General features: G+C 50.5%; 1 protein-coding gene across 1 annotated transcript in view; it reads right to left on the reverse strand.

Moving 5' to 3' along the window:
* Window positions 1–22,459, reverse strand: part of CTDSPL (CTD small phosphatase like) — a 34,751-nt gene extending 12,292 nt beyond the window's left edge. The window contains exons 1-5 of the mRNA XM_045297673.1: window positions 22,417–22,459; window positions 21,236–21,390; window positions 16,544–16,576; window positions 7,549–7,650; window positions 4,221–4,277 (exon numbers count right to left, since the gene is read on the reverse strand). Coding sequence (XP_045153608.1) covers window positions 4,221–4,277; window positions 7,549–7,650; window positions 16,544–16,576; window positions 21,236–21,390; window positions 22,417–22,459 — 390 coding nt within the window. The remainder of the gene's footprint in view (window positions 1–4,220; window positions 4,278–7,548; window positions 7,651–16,543; window positions 16,577–21,235; window positions 21,391–22,416) is intronic.
* Between the last annotated feature and the right edge of the window lie 1,662 nt (window positions 22,460–24,121).

The raw sequence follows: 24,121 nt of genomic DNA on the forward strand, positions 1-24,121 counted from the left end.
GAGGGTTGCGCTGTTTGAAGCAACTCAATGGCGACACAAGGGTTCTGGGCCCTGCTCTAAGCCAGCCCTGGTCCGGACATGTGCCCACGACGTCTGAGGGCCATCCTTCCCCAGCTCTGGGTCCAGCCCACTGTCACTCCTGCTTCTAGTCTCACTGGACTGCTTCCCCACAAGCATGGCCTGGGGTGGAAGCTCAGGCCCAGCAACTCCGCACGGAGTACCTTCCAGGTTGGCCTGGGGAGCTGTCTACTTGGCATCACTGAGGGCACCGTGCTCGGGTGTGACACAGACAGGCTTTTACATGAGGGGAAGCTGCCTGTTCCCAGGCCGGCCACCCCCACCCCCTCCCAGGCTCCCACCCCTACCCCCGTAAACAGCCACTGGGAGGAGTCTGGGGGCAGAATGGGACAGAGTGCAGGCTCCTTCCACACAGCCTTGGGGCCAGGTGGGGCCGGAGTGAGAAAGCCAGGCTGCAGCCCACCCTGGGGCTCCCACTGGGAAGCTGGGATGACTGAGGAAAACACGTGGGGATGGGGGAGAGAAGGCAGTGCTGCTGGCGAGAGAAGATAGAGGGAGGGGGAGGAGGCAACTAACGAAGACTTGAATAAATCCCAACAGAAATCAGCCACTTCCCTAAAATAAATCCGACTTGTTAAAATCCAACGCAATTCATGTTTACTGAGCGCCGGCTCTGTGCTCAGCCTGCAGGGAGTTGCAAAGATGAACACAACCCAGCCTTGCCCTTGAAGAGCTCACAGTCTAGAACACACGTTAACAGAAACACCTGAAACACCACACACACACACACACACACACACACACACGGCACAATCCAAGTTATCAACCTCAGGCACCCCGTTGACTCGGGACTCCTAGCGTCCTCCCGCATATTAGCGAGGAAGGACACAACTCCACGGAAGTAGATTGACAGGCCTTTCTCCCGCGCAATGTCAAGTGGAGCTGAGTCACCAACCTTTGAGTTAGCAGCCGGGTGTGAACTGCTGGCGCCAACCCAGGGACCTCATGAAAATCACAGTCGAGGATACTTTAAGGACAATGAACTGCCCTCTCAACAGAAGGGAATCATAAAGGGTAACTAGGGCAGTTACTTAATCTCCTGTCAACTTGAATGAAGGGGTGGAGTATAGCCTGTCAATCAGGTTACAGGCCAGTTGATCCCTCCTCGTGGGCGTGGCCTTCTCCTGAGGATTCTGGGAGTTCCTGTCTTCCTCCCTGGAGGTGGGACACACACATACTCTCTCTGCATCATATTCCTGTTGACAAGCCACATGAAGCCACACTGATGGCAGCCAGAGCCCTGGAGATGCTTCCACCACCACTGGATCAAGACTTTCCACCCACCAGCCTGTGGTCTTCTTGCATTTGGTGTTATTGCATGCATTGCTTGAGTCTGAAGAGGAATTTATAGACCTGTGTCGAACATATGCACTAGTATTGGACTTATGGGCTTGAGCTGCACTGGGCTGGGATGTTTTCTTAATATATCATTGCTCTTTGATATAAAGCTTTTTCCTATATGCACATGAGTGCCTCTGGATTTGTTTCTCTAGTCAACCCGGTCTAACACAGCAACTTTGGGCTTTGGCCTTGGGTGGATAAAGAAGAGCTTGCTAGATCCCTGAAGGTGAGAAGCAGCCAGCCCCCAAGCAGAAGTCACCATAAGAACATGGGGTCCAGAAAGATTGGGGGATGTTAGAGGATGGCCCCAGCCCTGTGGGCCGTAGCAGAAGAGGGGTTCAGGGAGAGGGAAGGAGGAGGAGGAAGAGGCATGTGAGGAGCCCACCAAGAGCCTTGCGTGGCAGAGGGAACAGTTGGGTCTCGTCCTTCAGGAGGTGAGGAGAAGCAGAGGACTGCCACCAGCAGGGAAGCTGGCTAGGGCTCTGTACCACGTGGAGGATGTGCTGCCCAGGGTGAAACCCTACACAGAACCGACCTGCCCGAGGCAGGCACTCAGAAAAGCCTGGGCGTGGTGGAGGGGTCCCAGCAAGCTGAAAGAGTTGGTGGTGCTGGGTCTGTGGCCCCAAGAGAGTGGTGGGCCAGAGGCGTGAGACAGCCTCGGGAGATGCCAACACTGCTCCGGGAAGCTGGGAGGACGAGGGCAGCAGCTCCAAGTTCCCTGCTCTTCCCACGAGCCTCCTGGGTGCCAGCGCGGCTCCAGACGTGGCGGACCATAAGGAAGTCTCCGCCGAGAGGGAGCAGGCGCACCGTGGGTCTGTTTCCCTGGGAACATCACTTAGAGAAGCAATGTTGGCTTAGTGCAAAGGGCAGAGGCCAGCTCCTGGCCACTCAGGGGACTGATTCGAGAACTCTGGCGTGGGCGCCACTGGCAGAGAGGAAGGTCGGGGTCCAGGCCCGCGTCCCCATGCAAGTAACCGAGAATAGGCCCATTGGGACCTGCACAGCCTATCCTGGATTACTTGAACGAGGCCACGGCCTTAGCCAGGGCCTTGGTCCTCCTGCTCTTGGTACCCATGGCTCCATTCCCTCAGGAGGGAGAGGTTTCTAACCCATGGTCCCGGGGCCTCAGGGGGGTGACCCGTGGCCAGATGAATCACTGCACAGCTAAGGAGGGCACTGGGGTGGCTCCTACGAGAAAGGGCCAGCCCAGTGGGCTCACAGCCAGATGAGGGGTGTTTGTGAAGGGGTCATGTCCCTCCTCATTCTTGCCATGGCATCGGGCAGCTCTTCTCTGTCCCATTACGAGGTTCTGCAACAGGAAGCAAGGTACTAAAAGCAGAGGCTTAACTGCTGCTCAGATGTTGCGTTAATTCAGATGCTTCCGCAAATGTTAAATGCCCCAGTGCCCGCTGCTTCGGCTCCCTGATGGCTTTTAAAAGCATGACAGTGTGGCGCTGCTAGGGGCAGTGCCGCCATTCCTAGGAACTGCTTGCTGGCAGGGCTTCTGGAAAAACAGGGCTGTAGTAAGGGCAGGGCAGAGGCCAGGAGAGCCTCAGGGCTTCAGGAGAAGGGCCCTGGGCCAGGGCCAGGCCTGGGATGCTCATTTTAGTTCTTTCCATTGCAAAGCCTTGAGCCCAATCCTCACACTCCCCACCCACCCGGCCCAGCCTCAGTTTCCCCATCTGAATACTGAGTCGGCTGGGCCAGCCGACCCCCAATGCCTCGCCCAGCTCAGACACTCTGCACTCAAGAGCCGGAGAGGGAGAAACGTCATCAGTAAAGGGAAAACATCCTGTCTGCGGCTTAAGGGCCCAAAGAGATTTTTCTTCTTGGAATGTGAATACCATTTAGGCCAGAGACTCTTCCCCTACCGCCTTGGGGCCAAGCAGGAAGCTGCTCCCATCACGAGCCCTCCCACTCTGTACACTCCTCGCCCATGTTCCCGACAGTTGTTTACTAGAGGCCATTCTGGAGGAGCTTTGCACAGATAAGGAAGGGGAATGTCAGACGGAGCGAAGAAGCCTGCCAACTGACGATGGCATCATCGCTGACCATGATGAGCCCCAAACGCACTCCGTCCTCCCCACCTCCCGCCCTCACTCTCCTTAGCAGTTGGTTTTTCGTCAAAGACTTGTTGCAGTGACAAGATCAGGGTGCTGCTGTGCCCATCTAAAATGGACCCTTTTTCCCAGGGGCCCACAGAGGTGGGCGACCCATGGCAGGGTCTCCTGTCCCCACCAGGACAATCGTCAAAAGCAATGATGGGAGCAGGTGAATTAGATCATCCAGCTGGGCCAGGGGACATGGGGGTGGGGATATGGAAACCTCTGCATCACATCAGAGAACTCCTCAATGTGGCAGCCACATCTACTAGTTGCAGACAGTGCAGTTTTCCTTATCAACTCAGTATAAGATAAATTCATCTGGGTGAAGGGGAGACAAGAAGAAGTAGGAAATCACTTTACAAAATCAGCTTCCTTTGAACCCAGGAATAAACCAAATCAAACTCATGGCTACTGGGTCGATTCCCACTCAGAGCCACCCCAAAGGACACAGCATAGCGACCCCTCGGGTTTCTGAAACTGTGACTCTGTGTGGGAGAAGAAGGTCTCATCTTTCTCCCTCAGAGTGACTGGTGGGTTCGACCTTGTGGTTGGCCGTCCAACTCGTCATCCACTGCCCCCAGGGCTTCTTCAGCAATAGAGTTATTCCTGATGTGGGACCTTAATGAGACAGTTCCAGGGGAATGTAGTTATTAAAGACTGCTAGCTGAAGCTCAGACAGGGCTCTGAATTTCTTACCTGGTGTATAGTTCCATCAATTTCAACCGGAACAATAAAATCGGCATTACTAATCGGCTAGAGAGAAAAGAAACGGTAATTAATAGGTCTGAAAGAACCAAATAAAATTGGAAATTTTAGCAAGAAAAAGCCTTGTCTTGATCGGTGTTTTGATTATGGAAATAAACGGTTCAGAAGAAGAATGTTGGCGTAGGCTTTGACGCCTTAAAATAGGTAGAAGCAAGAAGACATGTTATCTGAACCGCGTTCTATTTTCAGCATCGTGGTCCAAAGTCTTTGTCGCCTCCTTTGCTCCTTCCAGGATGGAGCGCCTCGTGAAGTCCAGTTTCAACTGGCCAGGAAGATAGCAACTGCCGCTGGCCACTAGGGGGCAGAGGTGAGAGCCCACGCTGTCAGATGCTGTGGGGTCAACCTGAGTCATAGCAACACTACCTACACACAGCAGCAGGAAGCATTGGCTGGTCCTGCGCCATCCATTGTCCCTATGCCTGAGCCTATTGTTGCAGCCACTGTGTCGATCCATCTCGTCCAGGGCCTTCCTCTCTTTTGCTGCCCCCTCCACTTGACCAAGCATGATGTCCTCCTCCAGGGACTGGTCTCTCCTGACAACCAGTCCAAGCCAAGCCAATCCTCCGCTGTGGAGTCAATTTCAACTCAGAGCAACCAGGTAAAGCAGGGTCGAACTGGCTCACAGGGGGTCTGTGGCTGGAATTTTTCCAGAAGCAGACTCCACGTTCTTCTGAGGACCAACTGGTGGGTGTGAATTGTTGCCCTTTTGGGTAGCAGCCTAGTGTCTGACCCACTCCTTGTGGGAAACAATGTGTAGTTGAGACACACAGAGCGAGCTGCCCTGCCCACACTGCCAAGACATATGGGATGAAGTCTGAAGCTACAGGCCACAAGCTCAGACAGGTTTTCTGCTCTGTAGGCTGAAGGTTCTCTCTTCCCTTGCTCTAGTGAGTGGGATCCCACAGTGATTCCAAGTGCTGCAGCACTTCTTGGGGCTCCTGGGAGGATGGATGGTGCGGCCATGGGGCTGGGGTACGGCGGTGCTCTGTCAGGAAGTTTCTGGTCAGACTCTGAGCTGGGGTCTGCTCAGCACTGCCCACACAAGCACCCTCCTTTGCCACCTGAAACTCCGTGGATGCTGTTGGGCCCTAGCGGCCTTGCCACCATAGCGAACCGACTCCCGGGGCTGGGAGGCCAAGGGAGCTTAATCTCTCATGACGTCACCACTAAACTACTGAAGCATGCTAAGAAACCAAAGGAGTGTTTGAAGGACTTTTTAAAAGATGGTTGATTAATCATAGGCAATCAATAACTTTGTATTGAGAGGAATATATTAGGCATGCTTCTGTGAGAGAGGGAGCATGCTGGGACTGTGGAGGAAGCCAAGATTTCATGACCTTGTCTGTCGGGGTGAGAAAAGGGACCCACATTTTCAGACTTCCTCATGTGCATATTGTCTTAGGCAGGGTCTAAGAATACATGTTTACACTTAGGGAAGTATGAGCATTTTATTCAACTATATGTTTGATGCGTGTGATTTTTAAAGAAAAGCAGTCATAACTACCAAAAAAAAAACAAAAAACCAAAGGGAGGAACTCTCATGAGGCATTTGATCGTGGAATCTGATTCCATAGAGAAGATGAAAGGGAAAAGTCATTCCCGGTCCCAAGCGCATACCTGGCCCTCGGCCTCCTCTCCCACGCTGCTGCAAGGGCAGTTATACATACCCAGAGGTTTTCCCTTGCCCCCCCCCCCCGCCCCCCTACCAGCAATACAACTATGTGTGCATTTTCACGGGGCAGAGGTTCTCAGGGCCCCCTCCCCACCCCCACCTCCAAAATCCTCAGAGCATTAAAATTCGCACAACAAAGACTATCCTGCCTGCAAAGGTAGGCAGGCAAGGGGGAGAGGTGGAATCGGGGGATGGTGTTCTCCTCAGCGTGCTGCATCCAGGCCCTCTGAGCAGGCCTCAGAGACACCAACACTCTGTCTCAGGAGCCGGGGAGCCCCCCACCCACCCGTCACCCTGGGCTGTCTGGCCAGTGTTGCTTGCACTCCCAAAGCAACTTGGGAGGATGCTCTTTTATGCTCTGATGCCAACTGTGCCTGGTTTTGAAGGATGTTCCCCCAGGGAAGAGGCTGTGGGGTGGGGGGCACTCGTAAAAGCCCTGTGCAATTTGTCTCCAGGGGAGAAGCGGTCCCCAGGGCTGAGCAGAGCTGAGCTGGGGCATGGGGCACTGCTGCACTGCATAGGGACCATCCCTGGAAGGACCCGAACAGCCAGCAGGGAACGATTGCCACTGATGGGAAGCCCAGACCCTCTCACGGACCGTGTCCTGCTCATACCTCTCGACAGAGGAAAGGACATCTGACTGGGCTCAGAATGATAATGTGCTGGTGTAACTGGCCAGGTACTAGTGGCCGAGTCCCACTGTCAGAAAGAACCCAAGGGTCCAACCCCAATCACATGCTTCTTCTCCCAAATGTGCCAGTGCCCCATTTCCAACCACCACCCCCACTCCAATCATTTGTCTCTCGGAAGTAATCTGTTTCAAGAAATGGAAAGATAGCTAATGAACTCTCTTCAAAACAGTGTGGTCCCAGCGGGAACCATGGATTCCATCCGGTCACTGCTCACTCTGGCGGGGAGACGGAAGACTGCCTGCTCTGACCACCATGGCACTCCCACCGTGCGTGAGGGATCATCCAAGTGGCTACTCATCCAACCACAGGGCCAAGAAAAGACCCCTCGAGCCACCTCCTTAATGAAAGCAGTGACAGGTGATGGCCACAGCTGTTCCGATGCCATAACGCTGGAAGCCTTCTTCAGAGTTGGACATCCTTAAAACGTGGTCTGGGAACATGTCCAGGAGCGAAAGCAGGCTGCCTGACAGCTTCAAGCCCTGCTTTCCCTTTGCCCCTCCCAAGAAACCACACAGCCTGGGGGTACCTTGCCAAGGGCACAGCCGTGCCCCAGGGCCCTGATTGCCTTGTGGCACCTGAAAAGTCCTTTTCCAGGGGTGAGAGTGTTGACAACCCCCAGTCTGCCGCTAGGTCACCAGGAGGTCGCAGTCCATTGGCAGCAACCCGCAACACCCTGTCTCCAAACTAATTGTGTCAACACTCAATGACTACAGTTAATGTTCACCTGAGCTAATAAGCAACTGTTATTGGAATTCCTTAATGGACAGTGTGATAGACTAATAACCGCAAGCTTTCCTCCTTTCTAATTTTCACATTTCCTCCACCGCCTCATACAACGGGGACCACATCTCAAAGATCACAGAGACGTTTTTATTTTTTTGGAACGTTGATTTACCTTAAAGGAACTGTGCACCAAGGTCTCATCTAAGTCAATGACCACACATTTCTTTCCGTAGTCAAGCACCGTCACCTCGGGGAGGAGGTATTTAGCTGGTGGCTAAAAGGAAAACAAAAAACACACCATTACCTCTATGTAAAAGACCAACCGTGACCCTGTCACTGTCCTGGTATGAGACTACGTTAATGAGGCCGGCCAAGTTCGGAACCATCGGACTAACTGGCTTGCAGCACCCTCAAGTGTTACAATGCATGGTTGATAGGAGGGCCCCGGGCCAGGAACCAGGCAAACCTGGGTTTGAAGATCAGTGCGGTCACTTGTGTGGCCTCGAGATAGCAATGTCTACGAGAGGCTGCTATTAGCAATTTCAATAAAGGCAAAGCACCCAGCCTTTTTCCTAGGACATACTTGGTGACCATTGTTATTACTAAGGAGTTCCCTGGTGACGCTGTCGGGTAAGCACTGATTGGCTTGCTAACCACAAGGTTGGCGGTTCAGATCCATCAGCTGCTCCAAGGGAGAACGATGAGGCTGTTTGCGCTCGTAAAGATTTACAGCCTCAGAGACCTTATGTAGGGTCAGTATGAGTTGGAATCAACGGAATGGCCAAATAACCAAACTCAGTGCTGACTCAGAGCCCCCGCTGTGGCTTCCGGGACTTTAACTGCTTACGGAGTAGAAAGCCCAGTCTCCTGGGGAGATGCCGCTGGTTTTGAACTGCCGACTGTGCGGATCGCAGCCCCATGCATAACCACTGTACTACAGTGGGTAAGTATTTCATTACTGGAGTCCTCGGGGGTGCAGTGGGCTAAGTGATGAACGGCTAACCACAAGGCTGCTGGCTCAAACCCAACAGCTGCTCTGAGGGAGACAGGTGAGGCAGTCTGCTTCCCTGAAGAGTTATCACCTTGGAAACCCTCTGCCACAGTCCTACTCGGTCTTCCAGGACATCAAGAGTGGGAACACACTTGATGGCAGTGGGTTTGGTTTGGGGTTTATGGTCCTTACTGAAGTGAATGACAGAAGAATGAGTGTTTAACAGTAACGGCTATGCTACCTAGGGCAGGCCCATTTTCTGGTGTCATGAATTGCCCGAAATTCATTGTGGCATATAAGCACATTTCAGCCACAGTTTTGTTTTTTTAAATTAGTGACTGACATCTTTTAAAAAATGAAGAGATGCTACAGACCCACCAACAAGCTAAAGCGGTCCCTGATGGCAGAACAGCGGGCACGGCCTCAGGTAAGTGCTGCCTTGCATCCCAAACCACAACCCAATGGAGTGCCAGGCGTCGGTTCTGACTCACAGCGGGCCCTTCTTGGGGGGAGGCCTTGCCCTTGGGGGGGGTTGTGTTTTGGGCTTGCCGTTTTTTGCGGGGGGGGGCGGCGGGGGGGGGGGTTGGGGGTGAGACTACTGGCCTTTGGGTTAGCCGCAGGAGCGCTCCATCTCCTTGTCACCAGGCTCCTTCCTTGGGCCCCACTTGGGCAGTGGGGTCCACTGCTGAGCAAATGCAGCGCTTGCACTCTACGTTAGTCCATAAGGAGTGTGCTAGCCCCCCAAAAACCGACTTGGATGTTTCTTAGTAGCTCACACTAATCTTGAGATAAAAAGGGCACAGAATGCTAACAAAATGCTAGCGATCTTCAGCCAACCTCCCTCTTGCCTCATTCTAGAGGTGACCTGAAGTAGTTTAGTGTGGTTTGTGGCCTGTTCACGGTCCAATGGGAACTGGCTATTTTCCTATCCGGTGAGAAGATCACGCTCTGTTCCAGATGTGCTGTGAAACACAGCACCAGAAAACCCCTCTCCCCAGTCCCTGGGGAATGGCCAGTTTCGGTTATCAATGGATTTAAGACACAATGACATCCAGAGGCATTCCCTGGTGAGCAGATTTTTCTTTGCTGTGTGTCTGCCTGTTTGCTTAACATGAGCCCAGGATCTTAAAAGTTAATTTTGGACTTTAGTTGGTTCAACAATGGATATAACCTTCGTAGACAACAGGTTAAGTAAATTTGCAAGTACAATGGTCATCTTGGCCAGGGAGGGAGTGCAGGGACCAGCTGGGAAGCAGCTACCTGTGGGGACATGCCATCTGGACTCCAGAGGGGCTTTCGCTAACAAATCTGGGGTCTCTACCTGTGGTAATTACATAATCTGGTATCAATTTGAGACTATTAAGAGTGAAGGGGTGGATACCAAGGGCTCAAGTAGAAAGGTGTTTTGAGAATGATGATGGCAGCATGTGTACAGGTGTGCTTGACACAATTGATGTATGTAAGGATTGTGATGAGTTCTATGAGCCCATAATAAAATAATTTTTTTAAAAAAGAGTGAAGGGGTGGAGTTCAGCCTGTCAATCAGTTCGATGCTTGATGACCTCATTTGGAGGTGTTACACTGGAGGTGGGACACATACACTCTCTGCTTTGTCTCCCTGGGAAACAATCCTGTTGAGAAGCCACATGGAGTTCTCCACTGATGGCAGCCAGAGCTTTGGAGCTGGAGAAGCCATGTGGAACCCCACGCCAGTGCTGAGATGCTTCCACAGACACTGGATACACAAGACTTTCCACCCACTGGCTTGTGATCTTCCTACACTCAGCATCATTGCATGTGTTGCATGGGTCTTAAGAGGACTTTACAGACTGGTATCAGACATATGAGCTAATATCAGACGTATGGACTTGATCTGGACTGGGCTTCTCAATATACTCTTGCTCTTTTATATACAGCTCTTTCTTATACACATGAGTGTCTATGAATTTTTTTCCCTAGTCTACCTGGACTAACACACTACCTTCTAGAATCATCCAGAAGAATAAGCCTGTAGAGCCCTTCAATCCTAGATAGAGTTTCTGAGGCTACAAAACTCTATGGGAACAGATAGCCTCATCGTTCCCTAACGGAGTGCATAGTAGGTTTGAACCATTGAGCTTGAGGGTATCTTGAGGGAATCCAACACGTACCCCCAGGGCTCTTCAGTGCCACTTAGAGTTAATTAAAAGTCACCATTAAGTCCCCCCGACTCTGTGGCACTGGCAAAGGGTGCTTCTTAGATACTAAGGAACATCAAATCCACCATATGGAGTTGATTCCGACGCATAGCGACCCTGCAGGACAAAGTACAACTGTCTCATAGCGTTTCTAACGCTGTAAATCCTTATGGAAGCAGACTGCCCCATCTTTCTCCTATGAAGCAGCCAGGGTATGTGCACTGCTGGTACTTTAACCACCGTGCAACCAGGGTGACATGTTTCTTATATAAGGGGCATGGCATTTGGGGTCCCAGAGAAGGCTCAGGCCTTCTTTATAAGTAATGAGGCCACAGATTTTTAAAACTCAAAATCTTAACATAAACTCACAAGGAGATGGTTTGTATTAGAAAAGGTTTTAACAAGGCAGGCAGGGCATGATGATCTTTTAAAAAAGGCAGGGTGTGATCCGAGGGGATTGGGGCTAAGTCTGTGTTGGGCTATAAAGCAGGCCGCATGCTTACAACCAAAATAAAACTGGCTTTAATTAAAATTTCTATTATGCAATTATATAATAGACACACACTCATATTGCAAAGAACATAGGCATGTCATTGTAAAAATGCAGATTCTTTTTTCTATGTCCCACCTCGCCTCTCCCCAGACGCCTCACCTCCCTTTCATCGGCTTGTATCTGGCCGTCCCTCCCCCGGTGCGATTATCTGCTTCTAAAACAGCATTTTAACTGTACGTAATTGCTAGGCTGGAAAACAAGCATCTAGAAAACCTATCCCTCGCGTATCTGAAAACATCAAAGATCTGCCCAAAGCGGCTCAGTTATTTTCCAAACCCGAGGAATTTCTTTGCGCTTTTTAACCCCCCACTTTACAAGCTCTTCCTGAGCTAACTGTTAACTTTAAAAAGGCTCACTGCGCTGTTGGCTGTTCGGAGGGAAAAGAGAGAGAAGGGTGAGACTCATTAAGCAAGCTCTTGATTTAGTGTTTGTGCTGCAGAGAGTGAGACCAGGGAGCGGGCGGGGAGCAGACTCAGAGGGCAGTGAGCATCCATCCCTAAATGCACACAGCTTCCCAGCAAGCTGGGCATCCAATGGACACAGATGCTTCAGTCCACTTGTTGGGGTTCTTCTGGACAGCCTGGTCTTTGGTGCACACAAGGACGGTCTATCGCAACAGTTCTCAACCTGTGGGTCGCGACCCCTTTGGGGGTCGAATGACCCTTTCACAGGGGTCGCCAGATTCATAAGAGCAGCAAAACGACAGTTATGAAGTAGCAACGAAAATAATTTTATGGTTGGGGGGTGGTGGTGGTCACCACAACCTGAGGGACTGTATGAAAGGGCTGCGGCATGAGGAAGGTTGAGAACCTCTGGTGTATAGGATTGCAATGGCACTTTGCTATCTCAATGGATCTGTCTGGGTGGTGCTAGAATAAACCTTAACTAAGAGAAGTTCTTGAGCAAGTTCTCTCCCAGGACGCTGCTGCCATCATCATCATGCCCAAGAGCAAGAGAAGCACTGACTACAGAGGGCAGGGCCTTGTCCATACAAATCTGTGGGCTCCTAAGGGTGTTGCTAGGAGGGTGAGGGGCAGGGTGGGGGTGGGAAGTCGGGCCATGCCTTTTCCATCCAAAGCTTGGGAAGGGTGGTTATTCCAGTCCCTTTTCTGGGAGTAAATCTGAAATGTCATCCCTGGTAGTGAACTTGCCACCATGATTAATAAGTTACAGGGTTATTTCCAAGGAGACCTGCTGGGCCAACAGGTCAGGACTCAGCTGCTCACTGAAAAGCTGGCGGTTCAAGTCCACCATCCAGTGGCGGTGTGGGAGACAGAGCTAGCAGTCTGTCCCATAAAGAGCACAGCCCAGAAAAACCCGAGGGGGCAGTCCGATTCAGTCACTCGGGGTCGCTAGGAGTTGGAATGGGCTTGATGTGCCCTGTACCTACCTACCCCACAAAACCAAAGGGAAAAACACACTCCCCACCATAGCGAGTCCAGGCCGACTCACAGTGACCCTATAGGACAGGGTCCACTCACCCTCTCTGTGAGTTTCCAATAAGGCAACTCACTACAGGAGTACAGAGCCCTGTTTTCCTCCCAAGGAAGTGGCTAGTGGTTTCGAACTGCCAACCTTGTGGATTGCAGCCCAACATGTAACCAGCATGCCACCAGGGCTTCGACCTAGCTCACACACTCTCACAGATATTATAGGCTGACTCTCTCTCTCTCTGGGGAGTCCTTCTACCCATGGGCAGTTCCATTCTGCCCTATAGGGTCGCTATGAGTCAGAAGTGCCTCCATGGCAGTGAGTGATCTCTTTCTGGGACACTAGAGCAGTGTGTTCCCCTCAGCCTACTTCGGCATCCCCATAGCCCCAGCATTCAGGGTAGAGCTCTCCGGAAGACAGGCAGGAGACAACGCCAGACCAGCTTGAACCAGAGCAGTCGTTCACCTGATCCATCCTTTGGAAGGTCTTGGCGGTCACAAATGCATGAGTGCTTATGAAAGCCTTAGGCAAAGAGCTCGGATGCATACTGCTAGTAAACACATTCCGTCCCTCCCTTTAAGCATCTTTAAGGTTCAGTGACCAGCCTGGCCTTGTGTTTACAAGCAAGAGTGTGGGAGAGGTAGGACCCAGGGCTGGTCCCAGTAACCTCACTGGGGCCAACGTACTTGAGAGCTCCCCTCAAGCCACGACTGCCAAACATCAGTGGCTGATACTCCTTCTATCCTTCTGTGTCTTAGTTGACTGTATCAAACAGCTCACGGGGAAGCTTCCTAGCAAGATGTATGGAGGGCCCCAAATCCCCAGCTCCAAATAAAAAGGCTGGGTCCGGTCGGTGTGGTGTGGAAGACATGCATGGGGCGGGGGTAGCTGAGCAGTCTTTGGGGGAAAGAAGTACGGCTGGATCGCCACGTGGTGACATACACCCAAACTATAACAGTTAAGCAGTCCTCTGCCAACTGAAAGGTCAGTGATTCAAACCCACCAGCAAGATCACATGCAAGACACAGACCCAAGAATTTTTGCACATCTCCCGATCCACAGGAGAAAGAAGTGGCAGTCTGCTTCTTCCATAAAGAGCACAACCTTGGGCACCCACCGGGCGTTCTACTCTGCCCTATGAGTTGGAATTGACTCGATGGCAAGGAGAGTAGTTTGTCATTGAACTACTAAAACCCTAGAAGAACACAGCTCACAGTCACGGAGTGAAAAACCAAACCCAGACCGTCGCCCGTGGAGTTCATTCTGATGCTGACTCATCGCAATTGACTGAGAGAGCTTTCCAAGAGTGACTGAACATCCAGGTGCCTCAAGAATGAGAGGACACCTCCGGCTCTCCTGACCTCAAACGAATCTGTGGCCAAAGGGATCACACACAGCCAACAGACGGTGCATCAATTTGAGAAAAAGTGCTCATTTCTTTGAGATGAAAAAGTAACATAAAACACCTAAATGGTGCAGGTGACAGGACATGTCACCAATTAACTTTTGAAGAGATGTTCATATTCCCAGTGCCTAAAGCAATGGGGATCAAAGCAAGTCGATAGCACCCCTTTCTATCGGATGAGCAGCGATGAAAGCTTTTTGACAATAACAGTATCCATTTAAGAATGGGGCGATCTCAAATACCAGCCTAGGCTTTGGGAGGGCAATTTGGCTTAACACTATCAAAATTATAAACTATATCCGTTCAGCTGGCACTTCTATGATTAGTAACTAATATCACTTACAAGCACACACAGTTACAGGGAGATTTGTAACAGAAGTATTTGTCATTGCACCTCAGTGGAAACCAGGTAGGTGCCCTCACCACCAAGCAAATGAGGAAGAGCTGAAGGTACTAATATTTGGGAAGAGGTTTGATTGAAAGCAAAAAGCAATCTGCAGACTGGTGGGTACAATGCAATCTCATTTGTGTAACTATGCTTGTGTACATGTCTTGCATGTCGATCTAAGGACAGCTAGATGTCTGGCCCTGGGATAGCACCCTGAGCTCTCAGGGGCTGCAGCACTGACCACACACCCCAACTGTCCAGAAAGGTCACGGCCACTCTGCTTATGTGACCAGGGACCAGATCTGGCAGGGTCTCCCAAGGTCTGAGTCCCAGGGCTGAGCTGGCCCTCAGGTAGACTTGGGGGTCAGTCCTGTATACCACTCAGAAAGTAGAGCTCACCCCGCATTCATTAATGGAGCTGCCTTTCTAGAATGGAGCCCTGGTGGTCTAGGGGGCTGCGATCCTCATGGTTTGCAGTTCAAACCCCCAGCAGCTCCAAAGGAGAAAGACGGGGCTTTCTACTCCTGTAAACAGTCACAGTCCCGGAAACCCTCACGGGGTCGCTATGAGCCAGCACTGACTCGATGGCAGTGGGAGCCTTCTAGAAGTTATCCTTTCAGATGCAAGTTCCTCTAGCAGGGCTGTGTTCCTGCAATATGTTGCAGGAAATCATCAGATCTGAGACTGTGTCTCACACGCGAGAGGCAGCCAGCAGGTCACGGATCGAACACCGGCCTGATTACACAAGGAGCCGTCTTTCTTTCCCTTGGCGATTTTATTCTGGACTTCCACACGCTGCTGCGTCTACATCTGTGGAAAGGGGGTCAGTTGTCTTATCGGTGTTTTCACCCGGACTGGCAAACGCCGATTGGGAACTTCACTTTACAGAAGACCGTGAATTAACGCTGAGGAAAAACCACACAGTACAACCTGACTGGTGTTGGGGGTGAGGGGTCTCCCTACCAGCTGACCTGTTGAAGGTTGGCAGCAGCATGGCAGGGACAATGCCATAGGAAACTCCTTTGTATCAAGGTTAACTCCTTGGCGTGCCTCTCTCCAACACTGGGCGGCAGACTGTACTGCTTCACCTGGACCTTTGCTCAAAGCCTGCTTTCCCAAGAAAGTCCCAACGCCAGCTGTGCTGGGAATGTCAGATTGACTCCAGGCACTCTTGGAATGTGTGAGTCAATGGAGGGCTAACCTTCTGAGAAAAATGGGATGATTAAAAACTTTGGGGGCAGTTTAGCCATGACATCCACTAGCACGATTTGTGGAGCCGGCTATCAAAATCCACTGCTTTCAGTGTTAAGACTGAGGTTAAGTATTAAGTGTTAAGACTTGGATGTTCCCAGAAAATACTGGAGGCCAAAAAGAGGTCCATGGGAAGCTGGATTGGCAGCTTTGAACCAGGTCATCTTTACAGACGAGAAGATCTGCCCTCAGTGCCCTCCATTCTCCAAGGACAAAGGGCTGCTGTTGGAAAGGTCTGGTTTGCTCGGGATAACCCAAGTGGTGAACAGCGAGTTTCCAAAAGCTTGCCTTCCAGCTACCTGGGCCCTGGAGGGCTGGCCCCGTTGACCCTGCTTGCTTGGGGGCCAGCAGAAGCACCAGGGATGGCTGAGTCATGGCCCAGGGACATGCTGGGAGGAGGGGGGTGTAACTTGGCAGCCCCTTCCCCTACCCCTGAAAAACACAGTCGTGTGAGGTTCAAGGGAGCGGTTGGCAGGGGCTGAACTGCAGGGGCGAGGATAGGGGTGGGGGCAAGGGGTAGGTGCTGCAAACCCTCTGCTCTCAGAGCCACGACCAAGCTGCCGACAGTGTTGCCCAAGTCAGAAATGGTTCTGGTCACCTGGGCCCTGGGCTTGGGGAGTCTAGGTCCAACAGGGCAGAACCTGTGGCCAAGACCCGTGTCTGCATGCATGTAGGCTCTCCCTGCCCTCTGTTGCAAGCTACCTGGGCTGAGTGAGATGTGAGGCCCTTTCACAGAGACATAGGAGAGGGGAGGCCTTGGGTACTAGATGCTGAGGCCCTGCTGGTCCGGAGAACAGAAACCATGGTCAGGTCCAGAACTTCCAGCTCACAGCTTACAATGTAGCTGTTTGTACCACATGCCCAAACTCAACATAAGCAAGAACGTTTCTCCTTTGCTCTTTCAGGCCCGTAGGCTCCCTGCTGCCAATTCCTATGAAGGGTTAAATAAAATTGGATAAATGTATACATACACTTGGTATGGGAATGACCTGCCTCTGGCCACCCTGAGGAAAAAAGAAAAAAAAAAATCATTGTCAGGATTGAAAAGTAGTTGCTATTCTCACAAGAACGATCAGAGCATTCTTGAGTCGAGCGGCCATCTGCTTCCCCACCCCCTGCCCACTGAACAGTGCCTGAAGGAGGAGCCCGACTGTCCACACCAGGGCACCGGGCCCCCTCTGCCTCTCAGGCATCCCTCCCCCACAACCAGGCTCATATCGCCTCCTCTTCCTCCTGCACAGGGTCTGGTGGGTTTGAACTTCTGACCTTTTGCCTAGCGGCCTCGTGGTTAACCACTGTCCCACCAGAGATCCTCATCAATGTACACTGAGGCTTGCTATCCCACCAGGCCAGTTGTCTTTCATGATTACCACCACCCCATTCTCTCAGACGGTTTTCGTCCATGTAAGCGTTGTTCAGTCCTCCCACCCAGAGACCACATCCCATCGTTACAAAGGAAACCTTTCCATGAGTCTCACGATGACTTTTGTGGAGTCTTTTGAATTTTTTATGGGAACAACCTTCCGTCTGTAAGTCAGTCTAGGGTTTTATCTTTCTCTGCTTACATCAATGATTTCGCTGCCTCGTTGGATACATTAGTCAGAACTTACCGCACACGCTCTTCTTAGGCCGTGCGTGGTGTACGGTGGGAAAGCTGCATTCCCTATGTGAACCGCTTTCTTGTCTGCACTCGGCTGCCTTGTTGATGGGGATTGGAGGGTTTATGATGATCACACAGCTCCACGCAGTATCCTGCGGATCCCTACGTAGATGGTCCCTCTTTTCCCTAGAGATGCTGTTGGCTTTGCATCCGCTTTGTCTGATAGTAACATTGCCTGTCTTGCTTCCCTTGTGTCTAATGTTCCTTGAACAATTTTGCCCAACTTTTGACCTTTCATCTTTCTTTGTCACGGTTCCATTCTGTTTTGTTTCGTGGCAGGAACTTACGCCGGGAGTCAGAAGGGGCCCTAGTGATGCAGTAGTTAAAGCACTTGGCCGTGGATGGAAACCACGGTTCCATGGGAAGAAGTGGAGGCAGTCTGCTTCCTGTAACAAAAGCCTTGGAAACCCAATGGGCCAGTTCTACTCTGATGACCCAGTTCTACTCTGCCCCGCAGGACCACCACAAGTCACACTCAACTAGACAGCAATGGATCTTTATGGGCCATAGTGATTGCTTGTTCACCAAATCACCCAGGGTTCTCGTCGAGCACGTGGTAGGATTAGACTTTCATGTCCCTTGGGGTTAGATATAGTCATGTGATTTGTGACATCCAGTCATCTCTATGTTGAAGTGAGACATGTTCCCTCTGGGTTAAAAACTTGCAGAGCCAGTAAGTAATTCTCCACATTCCCCTTTTCCTGCTGTGACATAGCAGAGAAGCAACGAGATAATGACTTCTCTGGGTTGGTCCACAAAGAGGAACATAGCGTTTGGCTGGTCAAAGGCTCCCTGGTGGCGCAGTGGGAAAGGGCTCAGCTGCTAACTGAAAGGTCAGCAGTTCAAAACCACCCTCCGCTCTGGGGCCAGAAAGCTGTACAGCCTTGGAAATCCCCTGGGGGCAGGTCTACTCTGCCCTCCAGAGTCACCACAAGCTGGAGCTGACTAGAAGGTAACGGGCCTGCTGTTCCTTACCAAACTTGCTAGTCAGGGGCAGCTGGTGACATGCATCACGGATAGTTTCAAATTAAGATATGCTAAGAGTTAGTATGATTAAAAAACAGAATGCAGACTCACTCATTAATGCTTTTCCCCTATTGGAAATGAGCACGTTATTAAATTCATTTCATTTGCCTCTTTCTTCAACGTGGCTACAACCTTGGTGAAAATTCTGCCAGTCCTTGAGGGTATCAGCAGCTCTCTCCCCAACCATAGCAATGGCATGACTCAAGCTTGTCGGCGAGAAAAACAACCCACTGTTTGTGGAGACGACTGTACATCGGTTTTCTTTTACCTGCTGCCAAACCATTCCTATCTGATGTCGGCATATTCTTGGAAATGGCATGCAGATATGTCCAGTCGATCTGATTGTCTCAGACTCTGAGGAGAATTATGTTCACCAAACTTATTTTATACTCACTCTTTTTCTGGAGCCCTAGTGGCGGTGGCAGGTAAGCACCGGACTTCTAATCACAAGGTGCAAGGTTCAAGTCTACCAGCTGCTCTGAGGGAGACAGATGAGGCGGCCAAGTCTTATAAAGACTCACAGCCTCAGAAGACATATGTAGCGTCCCTGTGAGTCAGAATCAACTTGATGACAGTGGGATTGGGCTGTTTTACTTTCATTTTTTGGTCCTTATATTGTACTTATTATTTATTTTTTTATTTGTTCTTTTCCCCTTTCTGGAATTTTGATGGCATGTTCACATTTCTGTTTATTCTTCCTTTCTTCCTCTGTGAATTATGAAGATCTACCAGCTACTATTTACGGTTCTACTCCTAATACTTATGTTTACCCTTATGTTTTCTGTACATCATAACTAAATACTAATATCACTCAGATACCTTTTCCTTCTCTAGATCATTACATGTCTGAAAATGTAAGTCTTGGGTCTTCAACGATAAATGATATAATGGTGATATAATCATTAGTTTTTCATGCCACATCATTTTTAGTTCGCGGTTTTCCCCCCTCAATAACCTCAGTACATTTTGTTTCATAGCTTTCTGGCTTTCGTTGTAGTTGAGGCATTTGCTTGCTAGTATAATTCTTCTTCTTTCAGTAGCTTGTTCTGGTAGCTTCTCTATCTTTACATTTCAGACTGTCAACAGCGTGTGCTCTTGTACACTCTTCCACATGAACCCTGCCATCAATTTTGGAAATGTTTTTAAAACTAGATGCACATTCTTTTTCACATTACGGACATTTTCTTCTTTCTGGAACTCCTATTGTTCACATGTTAAGCCTTCTGGCCTCCCCCATAATTACTACTTCTGTGTTCCTGGTTCGTTTGTGAGCTATTTCTTCCACTTGCTTTTCCAGAACATTAATTCACCTTTCAGCAATGACCATTCTCATTCCCGCTTTCCTTAGTTTGCGGAATTTTCATATTTAAACCTTTGAAGCTCTAAGAGTTCATTTTATGCTCTAAATTCATTTTCTGTTACAGTTTTCTTCTACCTCTTCCTTTACCTCAGTAGGTGTCTCACTTTCTCATTGTTTTCAACTGGGGCCTGCTCAGCTACTGAGTCTCCATTTTTCTTTGCTTGCTCAAGGTTGTGTGTTCCTTCAGCACCTGTGTGGTTCAGACCAGCAGTGGCAAAGCAGGAAGTATGGCAAGGCCTAGGGAGGATGCTGCTTGTACGGTCCCTCAGGGCCCAACGTGACAACGAGAGACAGCTGAAGAAAGCATTGGCTACCAGGCTTCTCCAGGGACAGTACCAAGCTGTCCACAAGACCTGAAAGCAGTTCCGCTCACCACTGCAGCCCATTCAGGTCCTTTAGGGTCTATAGGATCAGACAGACCCTCCATGGACCACACACACCAAGTGGGCAGTACATGACCTTCCCAAGGGGTGACAGGTGTCAGCTGCCTGGTTTGTCTCATGGGACCTGCCGGTCAAGCTTTCTTTGGAGGGTTCCAGGAGACACACTGTGTTCTCCTGTTGCTGTCCCCTGTGTTCAGGTGAGTCCCATGCCAGCTTTCTCTCCTGTTGAGCAGGAAGCCTTAATGCACTTTCCAGGCTCCACCAGCAGGTCTACCTGGGCTTACACAGAAAAGGCGTTTCAATAATCAGAGCCATGTGCTCAAGCTGTAATCTTCCCAGAATTCCCTTCCTCAGATCCACATGTACTTTAAACATAAATCTGTTCACTTTCTGATCACAAAATAAGTTAAGGTAAAAAGATATACAGAGCGGAAAATCCTGTACACGAGGCCATCCCTCAGAGAGATTGCCTCATATTTGGGTCCTTTTATAGAAATGCTTGTGTGGGGGGGTCTAAATATATTTTAACTCCCCCCCCCCACCAAACCCAATGACATAGTGTGAACAATGCTCTGTGTCACAGACACCTTGGAAGACCATCTGTGTGGCTGCACACTATTGCACGGCTATCCTATAGAATTCTTTTAACCAGCTGCCTCTGGTTAAACATCAAGTTTCTTTCCATACTGTAATCTATGCCAGATGATATCTTTAAATCTTTGCATGGCCAGAATTATGTCCATACGGCATACTGCTTGGGTCAGCAAATAGCTTTTAAGGTCTGCTACTGGATCTTTTAACTCTTTCATGTTTTTAAGGTCTGATAGCAGCTTGTTTAACGCTCTCTTTCATGCAGTCAACTTTTCAAGAGAGAACATTATAAAAATGCAAAGTGACTTAAAAACATTTTTTTGATTCACTACAGGATCATTTCATAATGGAATTGTGTCCAAAATCTTTAATGTGCATATAAAGTGTATCAAAGGCCCTCTTTTTTGTCCTAAAGTGCCTTTTATAATGCACATGAAATATTCAATGTGCCATTTAATTCCCAAATGGAAATGACCGGACAGCCTTCCTCAGAAGGGAGCACACTTTCTGAGGCCGTTTCAAATCCTTCAGCAAATGGCTGCGCGCTCACTGGGGTAGATGCTCACGATGGATGTCGGTCAAGACTGAGGCTGCCCTCCTGCTCCTGCGTTTCCGCTGTGTGCCCAGCTCCCAACGCACTGACCTTCTGGAGCCCGCCATTCTCCTCCACCAGCGGTGGCAGCACTCTGGGGCTGCTGGCCGGCGGGGCCTCTGCATGATAGTCTCGGAAGCAGCAGAAGAAGGAGCTGAGGATGCTGCGACTCCTCTGCTTCTTTAAGCTGACGTTGCACTGGGACGCTGGAAGGAGAAAGCGCACTCCGTCAGTGCAAGCACTGTGCATGGCTCTCGTGCCCCCGGAGAACGCCTCAGACCCCTACCCTCAGCCCCGCCCAGCCAAGATTCAGCCAAGATTCAGGGGTGCTCTAAAAGGGTCGTTGGCCAACATGTGGCCCTTGGCGGGCTGGCTGGCTGGAGGGAATTCCTCTGACTTCAGCCTGCTCATGAGCTGACCCAGCCTCAGGGTCAGTCATCATCTACATTCTGGAATCTCGCAGATGAAGGCTTCCCACCTTGAGTTCAGCACTGCTTCACAACAAACATTCGTTTGGACACGAATCAGGCTTGTCACTCCCAGGGAAGGCTGAGGGAACCAAGAAAGTCAGTGTGTAGGAGGCTCTTGGACACTTGGCAATAAGCTACAAAAACCAAAACCAACTCCCTGCCCGCGAGTCCATGCTCAGTCACAGTGGCCCCGAGGACAGAATGTCACTGTCCTGTGGGTTTCTGAGGCTGTGCATCTTTACGTGGCGCAGAAAACTTCATCTTTCTCCCATGGGGTGGCTGGTGGGTTTGAACGGCTGACTTGGGGTGAGCAGCCCAGGCCATAATCCACTATGCCACCAGGAACCCCTCTATTAAACTGTCCTTGTGTTGAAACAAAACAGATAGGGTGCCAATCCACAGAGCTGAGGACTGAAGGCTTCCATTGGAGTTAAAATACAACCAGGAGGGGTGGACCAAGACCCCCCAGTTTTCTCCTGAGCAGGAACCCCCAGGCAGGGCTGAGAGGGCAAAGCCCATCTTCCTGAGACTGGGGCATCACCCAGCGTGCCCTGCATGCACCCCGCAGCCCGCCCTGGAGTCGGCTCCAGAGAGCGTGATGGATCCTCTGTTCATCCAGGGCTCAAGACAAGCTGCCACAAGGCAGAAAGAAAAAGCAAACATCAGTAAGGATGACAAACACAGCTTAGGGGAGGGGACTGAGGACTTGAGGGGCAGGAGGACTTTGCTTAGGAATGCAGCTGGGCCTGTCTGACCACGTACCATGCCTGGGTGGGTCAGCAGAGGGCACAGGAAAGGGGACCATGCTTAGGACTAACGGGAAGGTCACGGAAGATCAAGGCTGTAGGATAACTGTTGGAGCTCAATTCCCTTACAGAGCCATTCTGGCCCAATTCCTTTCCCCAGGGGATGGGGGTGGTGGTGCTGGGGTGGGAGGCAGAGGGGGCCTGTTTGCATAGCACCTTCCCTCCTAAGAGATCACAACATCTTTGCTAAAGTTCTTAGGGGGACTCTTCTGTCAGCAGCTGACCGAATACTCTCTGACGGCCATTCTGAAAAAGCGCCGAAAAGCTGTTTTGCCTGCAACGCTGCAGGCGCGGCTGGTCTGGGAATCTCAGATTCTCGAACGTACTTTCGAACCACGAACCCCTAGGAAAGCAGACTGCTTTTGCTTTCGGATGCTTGACGGTGGTTTGGTGAAAGTTCACAGAGCAAATTCGTTTCCCACCCATTGATTTAGATACTTTCTGTTTCCGGACGTTTGTTGTGGACCCCTCCACCTCCCACCTCCTCCTGGGGTCCAGTTCTGCCGCTTCCTGCCTTGTGGAACTTTATTGTTGGTGACCTTCCCTGGACTCTCGTGAGGAGCACGTTCCGGGGGGGCGGGGTGTGTGTGTGCAACTGTTCTCATTGAAGACCCACCTCGTGGTCTGGCTGAACGGCGATCCCTGGGAGAGGGTTCAGCTCCAGGTTTGAAGGCTGTGCATGGGTCATAGACTCGGGTTCACCAGGCTCCCCTAGACCAGTGCGACTGGTCTTTTTCTGATCTACATTTCCCCCCTCCCTTTTTGTCTAGGACCTTCCACTGAGATCCTGAAGGGAGTAATTGGTTGTGGTAGCTGGGCACCAGCTAGTCCCTCTGGTCTCAGGGTGGTGGAGCCTGTAGTTGGTATGGTCCATCGTCTTTGGGGCTAATTGTTTGTTTGAACATGCTTGCTTTCCTTCACTCTTCTTGCCTCCCAACAGAAAGCGACAAGCAGAGGTGGCTTACTGTCTACCCACAAGGTTGGAAGACCCCAGATCCTACTCATTAAAGTAGGATGTACAATATTGTTTTCAGGAGGTGTGCCCTGATGGTACCGTCCTAAGCCCCAAAAGCAGGGTGCTTTATCTTTCCCATAGATCCTTGGGTGTATATCACAGAACACCTATCATCTTTTTCTTTTTAATACAGTGAACCCTCGTTTATCGTGGTTAATCGGTTCTAGACCCTACCGTGATAAATGAAATTCCGCGAAGTAGGATTCCTTATTTGTAAATCAAATATTTTCGTAGTTAGAGCATAGAGGACATGAAAAAACACCCTTTAGTCACCATTACACTCGTATTACCCAATTTAGTAAACGAAAAAGGGAAAATACAGTAAAACATTTTGGACGTTACAATTATCATTTATTATTTATTATATTATTTATGGCATCAAGCGTGTACAGTATGAGCCAATCAGTGGCAGTAATGACAGAGCATGTGCTGTTATGCAAAAACCGCAATAGAGTGAAGCGGCGCAAGTCGAAGCGCGAAGTGGCGAGGGTTCACTGTATTAAAATACCATCCACTGTCTCCCTTCACCCATGTTTCTGTTGCTTGTCACCCTGGGGGTGGGGGTGGGGGACGGCGGTAAACGTTGATTATGGCAATCAGTTCCCCCTTTCTTTCCCTACCTCCCCCTGCCCCTCCTGGTATCGCT

Source organism: Echinops telfairi, unplaced genomic scaffold (genome assembly GCF_000313985.2).
Source record: "Echinops telfairi isolate 266 unplaced genomic scaffold, ASM31398v2 ScPeMD7_7420;HRSCAF=8458, whole genome shotgun sequence".
Lineage (NCBI taxonomy): Eukaryota > Metazoa > Chordata > Mammalia > Afrosoricida > Tenrecidae > Echinops > Echinops telfairi.